The sequence below is a fragment of the Sphaeramia orbicularis genome, chromosome 11 (genome assembly GCF_902148855.1).
Source record: "Sphaeramia orbicularis chromosome 11, fSphaOr1.1, whole genome shotgun sequence".
Classification (NCBI taxonomy): domain Eukaryota; kingdom Metazoa; phylum Chordata; class Actinopteri; order Kurtiformes; family Apogonidae; genus Sphaeramia; species Sphaeramia orbicularis.
The window spans coordinates 42,157,531-42,175,140 of record NC_043967.1 but is presented as its reverse complement, the minus strand read 5'-3'; the positions used below and the strand labels follow the sequence as shown (position 1 = coordinate 42,175,140).

General features: G+C 31.5%; 1 protein-coding gene and 1 long non-coding RNA gene across 2 annotated transcripts in view; both read right to left on the bottom strand.

The window, feature by feature from the left end:
* LOC115428831 (uncharacterized) overlaps nucleotides 1-9,024 on the bottom strand; it is a 124,812-nt gene extending 115,788 nt beyond the window's left edge. The window contains exon 1 of the long non-coding RNA XR_003936700.1: nucleotides 8,909-9,024. This is a non-coding gene — a long non-coding RNA (uncharacterized LOC115428831). The remainder of the gene's footprint in view (nucleotides 1-8,908) is intronic.
* Nucleotides 9,025-10,952: 1,928 nt separating this feature from the next.
* On the bottom strand, nucleotides 10,953-12,333 carry LOC115427925 (transmembrane protein 74-like). Its single transcript, XM_030146660.1, has one exon. The coding sequence runs from the start codon at nucleotides 12,314-12,316 to the stop codon at nucleotides 11,504-11,506; it is 813 nt and encodes a 270-aa protein (XP_030002520.1). The 5' UTR covers nucleotides 12,317-12,333; the 3' UTR covers nucleotides 10,953-11,503.
* Nucleotides 12,334-17,610: the final 5,277 nt, after the last annotated feature.

Sequence of the window (17,610 nt, the reverse complement as noted above, 5' to 3'; positions counted from 1 at the left end):
GAATTGACTTTTCATAAACATCTAAATTAAATAAAGGAAATTAAATAAAAGAAAATACATGATATACAGTGCAAAATTCAAAATGTAGAGGATATTATTATAATAAATGCGATAAACCACTTTAAAAAGGTTAAATAGAGAGAAAAAAAAATCATTTGGGAAGTGACACTGAAGTCTCTGTGGGTCTGAATGGGTTAAGGTCTGGTCCACCGAGACCACATCACTGCAGAAGTCATACCTATGAAGATCAATCACACAATTCCTTTTCTCATCATTTATGACCAAAATACAGAAACAAACCCTCCAACTGAGGATGGAATCTGCTCCATCTGAAGGAACAACTACCTCAGATGGAAGGCTTCCTGCAACATCATCCACAAAGAGCAGATACTGATATTTATAACACCTTTTTGTTTTTTAAATTAAAAAAAAAAAAAAAAAAAAAAAAAGATATTTATAACACCTAAATCAGGGGTGTCAAACATGCGGCCCGGGAGCCAAATGCGGCCCGCCAGAGGGTCCAGTTCGGCCCCTGGGATGTTTTTGCCAAGTGCAAAAATTCCAGTCTTGAGTTGAATTAAGCAAAAAAAAATAACTAAAAATTTGCTTGAATTAAGGAAAAAATCTCGAATTAAGCCAAAACAAAAATCTTCAATAAGTAAATAAAATCTTCAATTAAGCCAAAAAATCTTCAATTAAGTGAAAAAATCTTCAATTAAGCAAAAAAATCTTCAATTAAGTAAAAAATCTTCAATTAAGCCAAAAAAAATCTTCAATTAAGCAAAAAAAAAAAAATCTTCAATTAAGCCAAAAAAATTTCAAATTTAGCAAAAAATCTTGAATTAAGCCAACAAAAAAATCTTCTATTAAGTTAAAAAAAAAATCTTGAATTAAGCCAAAAAAATCTTCAATTAAGTAAATAAAATCATTAATTAAGCCAAAAAAATCTTCAATTAAGTGAAAAAAATCTTCAATTAAGCAAAAAAAATCTTCAATTAAGTAAAAAATCTTCAATTAAGCAAAAAAATTCTTCAATTAAGCAAAAAAAAAAAAAAAATCTTCAATTAAGCCAAAAAAATCTCAAATTTTGCAAAAAATCTTGAATCAAGCCAACAAAAAAATCTTCAATTAAGTTAAAAAAAAAAATCTTGAATTAAGCCAAAAAAAATCTTCAATTAAGTAAATAAAATCATTAATTAAGCCAAAAAAAATCTTCAATTAAGTAAAAAATCTTCAATTAAGCAAAAAAAAAAAAAATCTTCAATTAAGCCAAAAAATCTCAAATTTAGCAAAAAATCTTGAATTAAGCTGACAAAAAATCTTCAATTAAGTAAAAAAAAAATAAATCTTGAATTAAGCCAAAAAAAATCTTCAATTAAGTTAAAAAAATCTGGAATTAAGCCACAAAAAAAAAAAAAAAATCTAGAATTAACAACTTAAATTTTTTTCTTCGTTTTAGTGCAAAAAAATAACATTAAATTATGAAAATATTTACATTTACAAACTATCCTGTTACACTAAAATGTGAATAACCTGAACAAATATGAAGAACCTGAAAAGTCTAAATAAAATTCAGCCCAATTTGAACTTTTCTTACGTTTTTTTAATCTAAATTTCAGTTTTTTCAGTTTTTTCAGTTTTTTCAGTTTTTTTTTTTTTTTTTTTTTTTTTGATAATTTATAAAAGTAAGTATTTTCATGATTTAATGTTTTTTGGGTTTTTTTTTACACTAAAACAAAGACAAAAATTTTAAATTCTCATAAGTTCTAGGTTATTATGTTATTATTTTACTGGTCCGGCCCACTTCAGATCAAATTTAGCTGAATATGGCCCCTGAACTGAAACGAGTTTGACACCCCTGACCTAAATAAAATGAATAATTCTGCTTATTCCTGTAAAACTGTTAAATTGCAGATCAGGTCATTACAGATGTTTCTTAGCAACTGATAAAAATGCGTTCATTGTGTCACATAAGTTTTTCAATTATGACTTTCAATTTACTGGGATTTAGAAAAACAATCCGAGTTTTTCATTTCGTAAATAGGTGCCACTTTCATTTTTTTTTTTGGCACCACTTAACACGATTCAGTCGACTTTTGCAAACATTACGTTTTCTACATCAACTGTGTCGTGAAGTGGTTTTCAGGTACTTTAAAAGAGAAGGACAAAACACTCCTGAAACTACTTCATGCTTTGGAAAAAAAAAAAAAAAGGTCATTCTTTTATTTCAGGGGACCATTTTCCTGGCTTTAACTGCCACCAATGTAAAAGATGCAAGGTTTGGTTTAAAAAAAAAACAAAACAGCATGGTTACAGAAAAAAATCTTAACAGCTCAGCAGTAAATGTCAAATTTTAAGGTCAGTCCTTGATGAAAGACGTAGACTGTCTGTGCGTTTTATATCGGAAGCCAGAGTCTCCCATTCTCATTAATTCCCCTGCCTTTTTACACGACCTAAAACTACTCAGCAATCCCGCATATACAGGGTGACACAAAAAAACGGGAACTTTTTAACCTTCCGGTATCCGGGTGCGCTTTTTAGGCACACTTTGCACTTCATGTTAAAAAACTTCATATTATTTTTCACAATTTAAATAAGGTTAGAATTCAAAAGTTGTTCATTTTTGCATGATCTTTAAAATTCTGGCCACCAACTAAAATTTGCACATTGTAAACAAAAGAAAATTACAAGACTAGCATCTGTCTCCTAAGTGTGACTAAAACGCACTATTTCTTCCATTATAACCACTGTTTTTGATCCATAAGCCATTAAGGCATAAATCCTGCTTTTACTGATATCTGGGCTTCATTTGAGAGGTGAGGGTCTGAATGAATTTATTAACGTTGCTAATGTTGCTGTTAATCATTGACATATGCCAGGCTGCAAAAATCAAATAATATGTAATCCAATTTTTATGTAGTATTTTGAAAAAAACAAACATATTTTATGTTTTTTGCATCAAAAAATGTAGTGACATCATAATGAAAAGAGATTGTTTAAAGGGTTAAAAAAATCTAAAATGAATGATTATTTGATATGATGTATGATTCCCGATGTTGATGTTGTATGATGTATGATTAGGGCTGACCTTGATTTACAAAAATAAAATCAAATTAGAGCAGAAAAATAAATCAATACATAATATTTAATAGTTTGATTTATAGGTGTGGCTTTTTGACACACTTGGTGACAGATGCTAGTATTTTTGAACATTTGACTGAGCGCCAAAAATAATAATGAAAATTAACCGATGTTGGAGTTAATCATTCACAAATGCCAGGATGAAAAAATCAAATAATATGTGATCTACTTTTTATGTAGTATATTGAAAAAAAAAAATATTTTTTTGTGTTTTTTGCATCCAAAAAAATGGTTTGTTTACATCACAAACATGGCATTTGAAGTGTTAAAAATGTGACAATTATTGAGTATTTGGTATTTTTATTTACGGCTCAAGTTGATGAAATAGAAAAAAGTGTAAAAGAATTAAAAACAAACTGTATGAAAAAATTTTTGACATTATTCCACAAGTGTGCCAAAATGGCACACTCGGTGCTTAGTAAGGGCCTAGCTGGATGGGATACCAGAGGGTTAACAATCCAATAAAAAAAAGAGTGATGGAAGAAAAATATTTTATTCATAGTAATTGAAACCTTAAAACATGCCATTTAAGAAACAATGATGGAATTTTCATGTTTTTAAAATTACTTCCTGTAGATGGCGTCCTCCTGTACAAATGCATTCTTGAAATCTGCTGTTGAGATTCCTCATTGACCGCTGCAACATCTCAGCTGGAATACTATGAATTTCATCCTGAATTCTCTGTTTTAACTCATCCACAGTTCTTGGTCGAGTCGTGTACACTTTACCCTTGAGATAGCCCCACAAGAAAAAATCACAAACGGACAAATCTGGTGATCTAGGGGGCCAGGGAACGTTACTGAATCTTGAGATCACACGGTTACCGAACAATTCTCGCACAGCCGCCAGTGGTTACTAAAATGGGGGTGTGTTTACTTGCTCAAGGTCAGTGTCTCGCAGTGCTGCCACTTGCTCATGTCCGCCAATACGCACTTCAAAAATTCCTGTTTTTAAATGACACATATAAGTTACAGTTAGATCATAAAAAATGCAGGATACTAATTCTGATCACTTACTTCGCAAAGAAATGCATACTTCTATTTTGGAAGAATGAGTCCCCTCCATCCTTTAAGATCTTCCATGAACAACTGTCTTCTCTTTTACCTTTAGAGAAACTGACTTTGGATAAATACAATCGGGGCCATCTCTTTAATGAATTTTGGTTGCCTCTACTTTCTGGTATGGAGAAAGTTTGAGTTTGTAGATAACGAATACTGCCTTATTATTGCTATTTATGTTACAGTATGCATAATTATGTTCATGCTTATGTTGTTACCCTTATTAATGTTTTTGTGAGGATGATGATTTATTTTTTTTTTTTTTATGTTATTATTATTATTTTTACTTTATTATGATTTTTTTTATTATTATTATGTATTTGTTTATTTATCTTTCTTTAGATATGTATATTTTTGGCTTGTTACTTTTGTATGTGTTTAGTTGATTTATTTCCTAAGGGATGGGAGGTGGGAAGAGCGCACAAAGGAGAATTGTAAAAAGTGAGACCCAGTATGACTGTTTGTACTGTATTTGGAGGATTCTCCTGTGTGAAATAAAAAGATATTTAAAAAAAAAAAAAAAAAAAATCCTGTTTTTTTTGGGTCACCCTGTAATTTAAAAAAAATGAAAATTCCATCATTGTTTCTTAAATGGCATGTTTTAAGGTTTCAATTACTATGAATAAAATATTTTTCTTCCATCACTCTTGGTTTTATTGGATTGTTAAAAAGTTCCCGTTTTTTTGTGTCACCCTGTACATACAATAATAATACAGGGAGCTCACAGCTGTTCTCTGATAGGTAAAATCCCCAGCAGATGAGTCAGCACGGAAGAGAAGAGGGAAATTCTCCACACTTCATCACAAAATAAGTCATCCGAGAACAGGAGTTTTCCTTTCAGACGGTCAAGGAGGACACGAGACACCTGTGAAAACCCAAACAAGCTATTATTTTAGAAAACATAATCGAGGACGGATTAGCCTTTAGAAATCGAGTTAATATTTAATAAAGGGGGGTCAGATAATTCAGCCTATTTAATTACATTAATGATGAGAGAGTGAGGGAAGGTCGCATGGAGGATAATGTGATCCTGCTGGGCCCGTAAGCACTTCCAAACACAGAGGCTGCACAGCACAGCGTTTACACGATTGTTCATTCACAGCATCTTCTGTCAGAGAAGGCAATCCATTACGTCCTTCCCCTTTCCGATACGACGAAATATTTCACTCAAACGCTGCATCTGTAATGGGTTTCTCTTTGATAAGCAAGTGAAATGGTCTTGATTGAGGCAGTTGTTAAAAGGCTGTGGGTTGTTTTTTTTTTTTTTTTTTTTTTTTTTTTTACTGATTCCTAGCCCTCCCACGAGCAATTAAGTAACACCAATTACCAGGAGAGCTTTCCCCCAGGGGTTCTGTTCAGCCTCTCTCTGTCTCACTCGAACATCTGCAGTCAAACCTCGAGTGTATTTGGCGTAAAGTGAGCGTCCCTGATGTTTGTGCTCAACCACAAAATCTAATTACTCCTCCTGTGGTATTTCAGCAAATACGTGCAAATATGAGCTTCGCTTCAGCACGTAAGAATAATATTTAACAGAATTTCTTTGGAGTTTAACACACTCATGCAGGGTTTTTTTTTTTTTTTTTTTTAAGCCAAATTGCACATATCTTTTCATTCAGTGAAGTGCTATAGTGCAGGGGTGTCAAACTCATTTTCTTTCAGGGGCCAAATTCAGCCCAATCTGATCTCCAGTGGGCCGGACCAGTAAAATAACAGCATAATAACCTATAAATAATGACAACTCCAAATTTTTTAGTGCAAAAAAAATAACATTAAATGATGAAACTATTTCTATCCAAAACAAAAAAGATGTGAATTCTATTTACTTGGAGTCATACCGGTCAATGATTTTAACCCTTTCATGCAATTATGAGAACCTTGGTCACAATGTTTGTGTGTTTTTATTGCTCTTTAGGCATGAAAAAAACATGCAATTTAGGTTTTTTTTTTTTTTTTTTTTTAAGGAGTTACAAAACTGTCGACTCAGCCGGACCCCATGCATTTAATTTTTCAAGCAAAGAAACATGTTTTTAAACCTAATATCAGAAAGTGATATGGAAAAGTATGCAATAAAAACATTTTTAACCCATAAAGACCCAAACAGCCACTGGCGACACAAACCATCTACTGATCTAAACTGTTTAATACCTGTTGATCCATTTATCCTATCAATATATGTAAATAATTGGTGTTAAATACACTTCGTCATCTTTTTATGGTCATCAGACATGACCCATTTGGACGTTCAGAGGCTCTGTAGTGAGCATGGAAACACCATCATCTTCTACAACATTGATTCACCAGTAAAACCCATGGAGTTGGATCAATGACAGTGGATGGAGACACTTCATTTATGTTCAGTGAATGATAGATTTTGCTTTGAAAGTAACTTTTTCTTCAGTTTTCTCTGTTTTGGATTGAATAACCCTCAATTTTAATCTGAGTTTTTATGAACATCTGTATGATCAGTGAATTAAATACAGGAAAATACCAGGTTTTCACTAAAAAAAATGCAAAACAAAGAAGATAATATTACAATTAATGGTCATAAATCATTTGAGAAAGGTTAAATATAGAAATAAAATAATTTGGGGACTATCACAAAAGCAGCACTGGGTCTTTATGGGTTAATGCTGCTAATCAGATGTTTTCCCACATTCTAAAATACTCTAATACTAGTTATTATTCATTTCATGAAGATAATATGCAAAAAAAAAAAAAAAAACTGTTTTGTTTGATAATTTACACCAAAACATGCGTCACTGCAGATCAGGTTTGTCAAGAACGGCAAAGTCACAGTAATGGTATGAATTGCAGTGTATGGGATGATGCATAAGTGTTCACTGTGTTGGCTGGTATGGAACTAAAACAATAAAACCCATGAATATACAAGAGAACAGCTGGAGAAGAACTGTCCACTGGAGTGACCTCTGTGCATGAAAGGGTTAATGCAGAGCAGAGATATATTTTACATATTTTACTATTGATTGCAGTAATAGAATGGAACGGTAATAGAATGGAAACAAAGACTGAAACAAGTGTACGCTATGGAAAGAATGACCGCATCATTACAAATGAAAATGAATCTTTTTAAGCGGAGATGGCACATGGTCGAAGACTATTTGTATAATTAAACTTTTTGGGTTGTTGACTAGAATTTCTCTTATAAGCCCTGACATGAGGTGTTTTGTATTTATATAGATGTGTGCATATGTATACAAATACAGGGTGACACAAAAAAACGGGAACTTTTTAACAATCTAATAAAACCAAGAATGATGGGAGAAAAATATTTTATTCATAGTAACTGAAACCTTAAAACATGCCATTTAAGAAACAGTGATGGAATTTTCATTTTTTAAAAATTACAGAGTGACCCAAAAAAACGGGAATTTTTGAAGTTCGTATTGGCGGACATGAGCAAGTGGCAGCACTGCGAGACAGTGACCTTGAGCAAGTAAACACACCCCCATTTTAGTAACCATTGGCGGCTGTGCGAGAATTGTTCGATAACCGTGTGATCTCAAGATTCGGTAACGTTCCCTGGCCCCCTAGATCGCCAGATTTGTCCGTTTGTGATTTTTTCTTGTGGGGCTATCTCAAGGGTAAAGTGTACACGACTCGACCAAGAACTGTGGATGAGTTAAAACAGAGAATTCAGGATGAAATTCACAGTATTCCAGCTGAGATGTTGCAGCGGTCAATGAGGAATTTCAACAGCAGATTTCAAGAATGCATTCGTACAGGAGGACGCCATCTACAGGAAGTAATTTTTAAAAAATGAAAATTCCATCATTGTTTCTTAAATGGCATGGTTTAAGGTTTCAGTTACTATGAATAAAATATTTTTCTTCCATCACTCTTGGTTTTATTGGATTGTTAAAAAGTTCCCGTTTTTTTGTGTCACCCTGTATATGAATATTTCGATATTTGGCAATGTATCTATAGATGTAGTATAATATTTGTAACAATAATAATACTATATGGTGTAATTTATTCATTTTTTTTTAATTTATTTATGTCTTGTGTCAGATGTTTTGTTTTGTTCTGTTTTATGTTGTGCAAAAATCTAAATAAAAAGTTCAAAAAAAAAAAAAAGATGTGAATAACTGGAAAAAACTGAAATTTCTGAAGAAAAATAAGTACAATTTGATCAATGTTATGCCTCAACTTATGATTTATACATGTGCATTACAAATCAGCTCTACCAAGACACAAAACAGGCAGAATATTGTTAAAATTACACTTATTTTTCTTTAGATATTTCAGGTTGTTCATATTTGTTCAGGTTATTGACGTTTTATTATTAAAGGATATCAGAATTTAATGTTCTTTGCAATAAATCAAAGAGAAAAAAATGGTGTTGCCATTATTTATAGGCATAATATCATAGGATTTTTCTCACATTAAATCAAAAAGAAAATTTGGAGTCATTATTTCTAGGTTAATATGCTATTATTTTTGAGTTTGATGCCCTTGACTGTTAATATCTTCAGGGTAATTTTTGCATTTTGCACTTTGTAAATTCATCTCGCGGGCCAGATTGGAACCTTTGGCGGACCGGTTTTGGCCCCCGGGCCGTATGTTTGACACATGTGCTATAGTGGATACAGAAGGCAGGAGTCCAAAAGACCTTTACAATTACACCACTGCTGATTTTCCTTTGCAGCTCCAGCACACAGGCCTTTAACGTATGAGTTTGCACTATTCACTGAAATACGGTGATGCAGCTGTAAACATAAAGCATGGGTCAGAGATCAACAGAAGGAATACACCAGTTAAAACATAATATAAAGTACAGCTCTGAAGGAAAAAGTAAGAAAAACTACCAACTAGAGCTGAAACGATTAATCAATTAGGTGCTTGAAGCGAATGCAAAAATTCCCAATTCGATTAATCGACTCGAATTGATTGAAGGGAAATATTCTTTTGCAGTTTTCCTGAATTGAAGCTTCTTTGTGCTACACAATAAGCGTCCGTGTGAAACACAACAGTGGAACCAATGTTTAACAGCAGAGAAATGAAGGAAATAAAGCTTTGATTCAGGAGAATTATGGTTGAATGATTTTTTTTTGGATCACTTTGAGTCGATTAATCATTTCAGCTCTACTATGAACTTCCAGAATTTGACCCCATTTAAAATGTCTGAGTGTGGTATAAATTAAAAAAAAAAAAAAGGATGATGAATCATCGTGAACTATCAAACAGAACCAGACAGCTTGGATTTTGTGCAAAGAATAGTGTAAACAGAAATGTGAAAGATTAATGAGGAGTAATATCAGAATTATTCCACCAAAATTGATCTCTGAATCCTGTCTGAGAATACAAACAAATATAAACTGGCTGTTTTTGAGGTTTGAAAATAGTGAATTCTAGTTGTTTTCACTTTTTTTTAGCAAGTTAACCAACATTCCCAATACTAGGAATTGGTTATTTGGAGTCATTAAAACTAAATATTACAAGTGGTTCCAGGCACAACAAACCCCGCCCCTCACATATATTGTAGTTTATTTTGGCATCGATCCAGCTGATGTCATCATGTCTATGCATGTGACGATATCAGCATATCAGTTGCCTCTGTATATGTGTGAAGTTTGACGTAAATTGAAACAAAATTGATGTTTTTATAGATGTTTGAAATTTCGCCCATTATAAGTAAATGGGAGGAAAAAAAAGGATTTTAAAAATTCATTAAAAAAATTTAACTTGGACCTACTTTTCCCAAAATATAACTTCATCTATTCTGGGTCACTGGCAATCTATAAACTTAATTTGGTGTGAATTCAACCAATAGTTTTGCTGCTACAGCATTTAAATTTTTGCCCATTATAAATAAATGGGAAATTTTTTTTTTAAAAATTCATAAAAAAATTGGAACTTTAACCTACTTTTTTCAAACTGTAATCAGACCTATTCTGGGTCACTGGCAATCTATAAACCCAATTTGGTATGAATTCAACCAATAGTTTTGCTGCTACAGCATTTAAATGTTTGCCCATTATAAGTAAATGGGAAAATTAAAAAAAAAAAAATCATAAAAATTGGAACTTTAACCTACTTTTTTCAAACTGTATTCAGATCTATTCTGGGTCACTGGCAATCTATAAACCCAATTTGGTATGAATTCAACCAACAGTTTTGCTGCTACAGCATTTAAATTTTTGCCCATTATAAGTAAATGGGATTTTTTTTTTTTTTTTTTTTTTAAATTCATAAAAAATTGGAACTTTAACCTACTTTTTTCAAACTGTAATCAGACCTATTCTGGGTCATTGGCAATCTATAAACCCAATTTGGTATGAATTCAACCAACAGTTTTGCTGCTACAGCATTTAAATTTTTGCCCATTATATGTAAATGGAAAAATTAAAAAAAAAAAAAAAATCATAAAAATTGGAACTTTAACCTACTTTTTTCAAACTGTAATCAGATCTATTCTGGGTCACTGGCAATCTATAAACCCAATTTGGTATGAATTCAACCAATAGTTTTGCTGCTACAGCATTTAAATTTTTGCCCATTATATGTAAATGGGAAAAAAAATAAATAAAAAATTCATAAAAAAATTGGAACTTTAACCTACTTTTCTCAAACTGTAATCAGATCTATTCTGGGTCACTGGCAATCTATAAACCCAGTTTGGTTTGAATTCAACCAATAGTTTTGCTGCTGAAGTGTAAACAAACAAAGAAACAAACCAAAAACACTACCCCTTGCCTCTCCTTTTGGGGGGGGGGGGGGGGGGGGGGGTCATATCTGTATCTAAAATACAAGATAACTGAAAGTGTGGATTCACTCTGACACTGATGATTAGAAAAACAATTTGGCACATTCTGAGTTTGTCAAGGAAACCAAGAAACAGCCGGTTTAAAGTTCTTAAAACCTTCATTTTAGTGTCTTTATCAAATTTAACAAACAACACAACATTTATGGCTGGTGTTATTATTATGGGCTGTCTCTCTCTCTTAAGTTTCAGGTACTTTTTTTGCAAACACATGCTCTGAATCCCAATATTTTATCAGGATCTTACTCACGACCTGTGTCCTCTTACTTTCCTCCAGAGCTGTACAACTGACTGCATCCATTGAACTGTGTGAACTCTCTAATGCTTATCATAAAAGTCCAGCTCTGAACTTAAAAAGGTCCATTTCAATCAAAAAAGTAGCCTCGGCTTTAAGGAAAAAAAAAAAAAAAAAAAAAAAAAAAAGCAGGCATTAAGCCCTCCTCTACATCCCCGATTATAGGACAGCACTGGAAGGATTTTGTAAGCACTTTTCCAAGTCTTTGGGGCCTGTCCTGTCCATAAATCAGCTGAGCACTTCCAAATCCTCATCAGCCACTGACAAATGGGATTCCCGAGTGGGGCTGGAGTCCGCTTTCAAATTTATGGAGCCGTACAACTTGGCTGCGTGTTTAGAATAGGCAAAGGCTTTCCTCCTCATCATCTCCCCTTTCCACATGGAGATCATGAGCAGCGTGGACAGCAGCACGCCTCCCAGGGTGAGCAGGCACAGTCCGGCTATGACGCACCGGTCCAGATGGGCTCCCACTCGGGCTTTCTCCCTCTCCAGCCTCTCCATCTCCCGGGCCGACACGGTATCCGGGTCCACTCTCACGTCCCGGGGGATCGTGTAGGATATAGCGACTAAAGAGATACCCGTGACCAGACAAGTGACGGCGATGATGAAGCCGTAATCCACCGACTTCCCGGAGCCGTCGGAGGAGAGGTCATCATCGGACAGTAAGTAAAGTTCCGGGATGTCCTCCTCTTCTTCTTCTTCTTCTTCCTCCACCTCCGCCGCCCCCTCCTCCTCCTCCTCCTCCTCCTCCTCCTCCTCGTATAGTTCACTAGAGGAGCTGTGACTCAATCTGCAGGTTTGTGGACTTGTCTCTATCAGTCCAACATCATCATCTTCATCTTGGGTTTTGGAGGTGAAAGATGTTTCTGTGGGCCGGTGCGCTGTCCATGGTTCTGAACGTGCGGGCCGGTGCGCTGTCCATGGTCCTGAACCACCTCCTCTTGCTTCTCCTCCGCCGCCGCCACAGTTGATCTCCCTGACACCCAAGGAGGCGTCTTTCGGATCGGTTTGCTCAAAGTAAAACAGTTCCAAATCATCCATCTGAACACGGGCCGGACTCCCCGTCTCTGGTCAAACCCATACGCCCGTACGTGTCTGTTATGGAAAGCAAAAGATGTTACAAGTCGCTGCGTTTTTTATGCGACAATAACTTTAATTCACTGCGTGCTTTTGTCGCTGCCAGGCACTGAAGTGACAAAAAGAAATCTATCCTCTGCATCTCCTGCAGCGCAAGCATTTTCACAAAAAAACAGCTAAGCAAGTCTCAACTGAATTCCCAAGACAAAAAAAAAAAAAAAAATGTCATGATGTAAAAAAAAAAAAAAAAAAAAAAAAAAAAAAAAAAAAAAAAAAAAATTCAACACAGCGCACTTTATTTTCCTTTTCTGGAGAACAAGATTGCTTTCCAAACACTTAGCAAAGACATGCGACACACCAACAAATCTAATTCCAGCTAATGAGTTTCAATCATCGGTTATTAAGCAACAGAATGCGGTTTGCTGAGTACCTCTGTCTCCGTCTGTGGCTGCTCGCATCCCCGGCTGCTTCTGCTCCCTGGTCAATTAGAGGGAAAAGGTTTGGCAGACCCCTCCCACGGACTGGGCTCCAGCTCACCGCCTTATACGCTTATTATACTGAGCCAACTTCTGCTCTCCAGTACATGCACACTAATAAGATGAAACACATCTGAGGGAAAGTGACCAGACATGTTTGAAATGATCACAGCCTACCACTTAAAAAAAAAAAAAAAAAAAAAAAAAAATTATACTCAGACACTGATTTTAAGCTGTAACTAATAGCTCATTAAAGTATTTATGAATGATTTAAAGCCCTGCTGCAGTTTTATGAAGTTTTTTAGAGCTGATTTTGGGGCTGCCAGGTTGTGAAAGTCTGTCTGGGTGAATAATTAGACTAATCACTGTCATTTATAAAGACTGAGACTTTCTGAAAGCAATTATAAATGGCAGTTTTTGGAGGACTATTGGCTAGTTTTATTTCTAAGGCCCAGTACTACACTGTAAAAAAAAAAATCCTCTTGTGTTTATGGAAAAAAAACTGGCAGCTGTGGTTTCCAGAACAATACTGTAAAAAACACATCCAACTGTAAACACATTTATGGAGTAACATGTAGATTTAACATTTTAAACATGTAGATTTAACATTTTAAACATGTAGATTTAACAGTTTAAACATGTAGATTTAACAGTTTAAACATGTAGATTTAACATTTTAAACATGTGGATTTAACATTTTAAACATGTGGATTTAACATTTTAAACATGTAGATTTAACATTTTAAACATGTGGATTTAACATTTTAAACATGTAGATTTAACAGTTTAAACATGTAGATTTAACAGTTTAAACCTGTAGATTTAACAGTTTAAACCTGTAGATTTAACATTTTAAACATGTAGATTTAACATTTTAAACATGTAGATTTAACATTTTAAACATGTGGATTTAACATTTTAAACATGTGGATTTAACATTTTAAACATGTAGATTTAACATTTTAAACATGTGGATTTAACATTTTAAACCTGTAGATTTAACATTTTAAACATGTAGATTTAACATTTTAAACATGTAGATTTAACATTTTAAACATGTAGTTTTAACATTTTAAACCTGTAGATTTAACGTTTTAAACCTGTAGATTTAACATTTTAAACATGTGGATTTAACATTTTAAACATGTAGATTTAACATTTTAAACAAGTAGACTTAACATTTTAAACCCGTAGATTTAACATTTTAAACCTGTAGATTTAACATTTTAAACATGTAGATTTAACATTTTAAACATGTGGATTTAACATTTTAAACATGTAGATTTAACATTTTAAACATGTGGATTTAACATTTTAAACCTGTAGATTTAACATTTTAAACATGTGGATTTAACATTTTAAACATGTAGATTCAACAGTTTAAACCTGTAGATTTAACATTTTAAACATGTAGATTTAACAGTTTAAACATATAGATTTAACAGTTTAAACCTGTAGATTTAACATTTTAAACATGTAGATTTAACGTTTTAAACATGTAGATTTAACATTTTAAGCCTGTAGATTTAGCATTTTAAACATGTGGATTTAACATTTTAAACAAGTAGACTTAACATTTTAAACATGTAGATTTAACATTTTAAACCTGTATATTTAATAGTTTAAACATGTTGATTTAACATTATAACCTGTAGACTTAACATTTTAAACCTGTAGACTTAACATTTTAAACCTGTAGATTTAACATTTTAAACCTGTAGATTTAACATTTTAAACATGTAGTTTTAACATTTTAAACCTGTAGATTTAACGTTTTAAACCTGTAGATTTAACATTTTAAACCTGTAGATTTAACATTTTAAACATGTAGTTTTAACATTTTAAACCTGTAGATTTAACGTTTTAAACCTGTAGATTTAACATTTTAAACATGTAGATTTAACATTTTAAACATGTGGATTTAACATTTTAAACATGTAGATTTAACATTTTAAACCTGTAGATTTAACATTTTAAACATGTAGTTTTAACAGTTTAAACCTGTAGATTTAACATTTTAAACATGTGGATTTAACATTTTAAACAAGTAGACTTAACATGTTAAACATGTAGATTTAACATTTTAAACCTGTATATTTAATAGTTTAAACATGTTGATTTAACATTATAACCTGTAGACTTAACATTTTAAACCTGTAGACTTAACATTTTAAACCTGTAGATTTAACATTTTAAACCTGTAGATTTAACATTTTAAACATGTAGTTTTAACATTTTAAACCTGTAGATTTAACGTTTTAAACCTGTAGATTTAACATTTTAAACCTGTAGATTTAACATTTTAAACATGTAGTTTTAACATTTTAAACCTGTAGATTTAACGTTTTAAACCTGTAGATTTAACATTTTAAACATGTAGATTTAACATTTTAAACATGTGGATTTAACATTTTAAACATGTAGATTTAACATTTTAAACCTGTAGATTTAACATTTTAAACATGTAGTTTTAACAGTTTAAACCTGTAGATTTAACATTTTAAACATGTGGATTTAACATTTTAAACCTGTAGATTTAACATTTTAAACATGTGGATTTAACATTTTAAACATGTAGATTCAACAGTTTAAACCTGTAGATTTAACATTTTAAACATGTAGATTTAACAGTTTAAACATATAGATTTAACAGTTTAAACCTGTAGATTTAACATTTTAAACATGTAGATTTAACGTTTTAAACATGTAGATTTAACATTTTAAGCCTGTAGATTTAACATTTTAAACATGTGGATTTAACATTTTAAACAAGTAGACTTAACATTTTAAACATGTAGATTTAACATTTTAAACCTGTATATTTAATAGTTTAAACATGTTGATTTAACATTTTAAACCTGTAGACTTAACATTTTAAACCTGTAGACTTAACATTTTAAACCTGTAGATTTAACATTTTAAACCTGTAGATTTAACATTTTAAACATGTAGTTTTAACATTTTAAACCTGTAGATTTAACGTTTTAAACCTGTAGATTTAACATTTTAAACCTGTAGATTTAACATTTTAAACATGTAGTTTTAACATTTTAAACCTGTAGATTTAACGTTTTAAACCTGTAGATTTAACATTTTAAACATGTAGATTTAACATTTTAAACATGTGGATTTAACATTTTAAACATGTAGATTTAACATTTTAAACCTGTAGATTTAACATTTTAAACATGTAGTTTTAACATTTTAAACCTGTAGATTTAACGTTTTAAACCTGTAGATTTAACATTTTAAACATGTAGATTTAACATTTTAAACATGTGGATTTAACATTTTAAACCTGTAGATTTAACATTTTAAACATGTGGATTTAACATTTTAAACCTGTAGATTTAACATTTTAAACATGTAGATTTAACATTTTAAACATGTGGATTTAACATTTTAAACCTGTAGATTTAACATTTTAAACATGTGGATTTAACATTTTAAACCTGTAGATTTAACATTTTAAACATGTGGATTTAACATTTTAAACATGTAGATTTAACATTTTAAACATGTGGATTTAACATTTTAAACATGCGGATTTAACATTTTAAACCTGTAGATTTAACAGTTTAAACATGTAGATTTAACATTTTAAACATGTGGATTTAACATTTTAAACATGTGGATTTAACATTTTAAACATGCGGATTTAACATTTTAAACATGTAGATTTAACATTTTAAACATGTAGATTTAACAGTTTAAACCTGTAGATTTAACATTTTAAACATGTGGATTTAACATTTTAAACCTGTAGATTTAACATTTTAAACCTGTAGATTTAACATTTTAAACATGTAGATTCAACAGTTTAAACATGTGGATTTAACATTTTAAACATGTAGATTCAACAGTTTAAACCTGTAGATTTAACATTTTAAACATGTGGATTTAACATTTTAAACATGTGGATTTAACATTTTAAACATGTAGATTCAACAGTTTAAACATGTGGATTTAACATTTTAAACATGTGGATTTAACATTTTAAACCTGTAGATTTAACATTTTAAACCTGTAGATTTAACATTTTAAACATGTGGATTTAACATTTTAAACCTGTAGATTTAACATTTTAAACCTGTAGATTTAACATTTTAAACATGTGGATTTAACATTTTAAACCTGTAGATTTAACATTTTAAACATGTGGATTTAACATTTTAAACCTGTAGATTTAACATTTTAAACCTGTAGATTTAACATTTTAAACATGTAGATTCAACAGTTTAAACATGTGGATTTAACATTTTAAACATGTAGATTCAACAGTTTAAACCTGTAGATTTAACAGTTTAAACATGTGGATTTAACATTTTAAACATGTGGATTTAACATTTTAAACATGTAGATTTAACATTTTAAACCTGTAGATTTAACATTTTAAACATGTGGATTTAACATTTTAAACATGCGGATTTAACATTTTAAACATGTAGATTTAACATTTTAAACATGTAGATTTAACAGTTTAAACCTGTAGATTTAACATTTTAAACATGTGGATTTAACATTTTAAACCTGTAGATTTAACATTTTAAACATGTGGATTTAACATTTTAAACATGTAGATTCAACAGTTTAAACCTGTAGATTTAACATTTTAAACATGTAGATTTAACAGTTTAAACATATAGATTTAACAGTTTAAACCTGTAGATTTAACATTTTAAACATGTAGATTTAACGTTTTAAACATGTAGATTTAACATTTTAAGCCTGTAGATTTAACATTTTAAACATGTGGATTTAACATTTTAAACAAGTAGACTT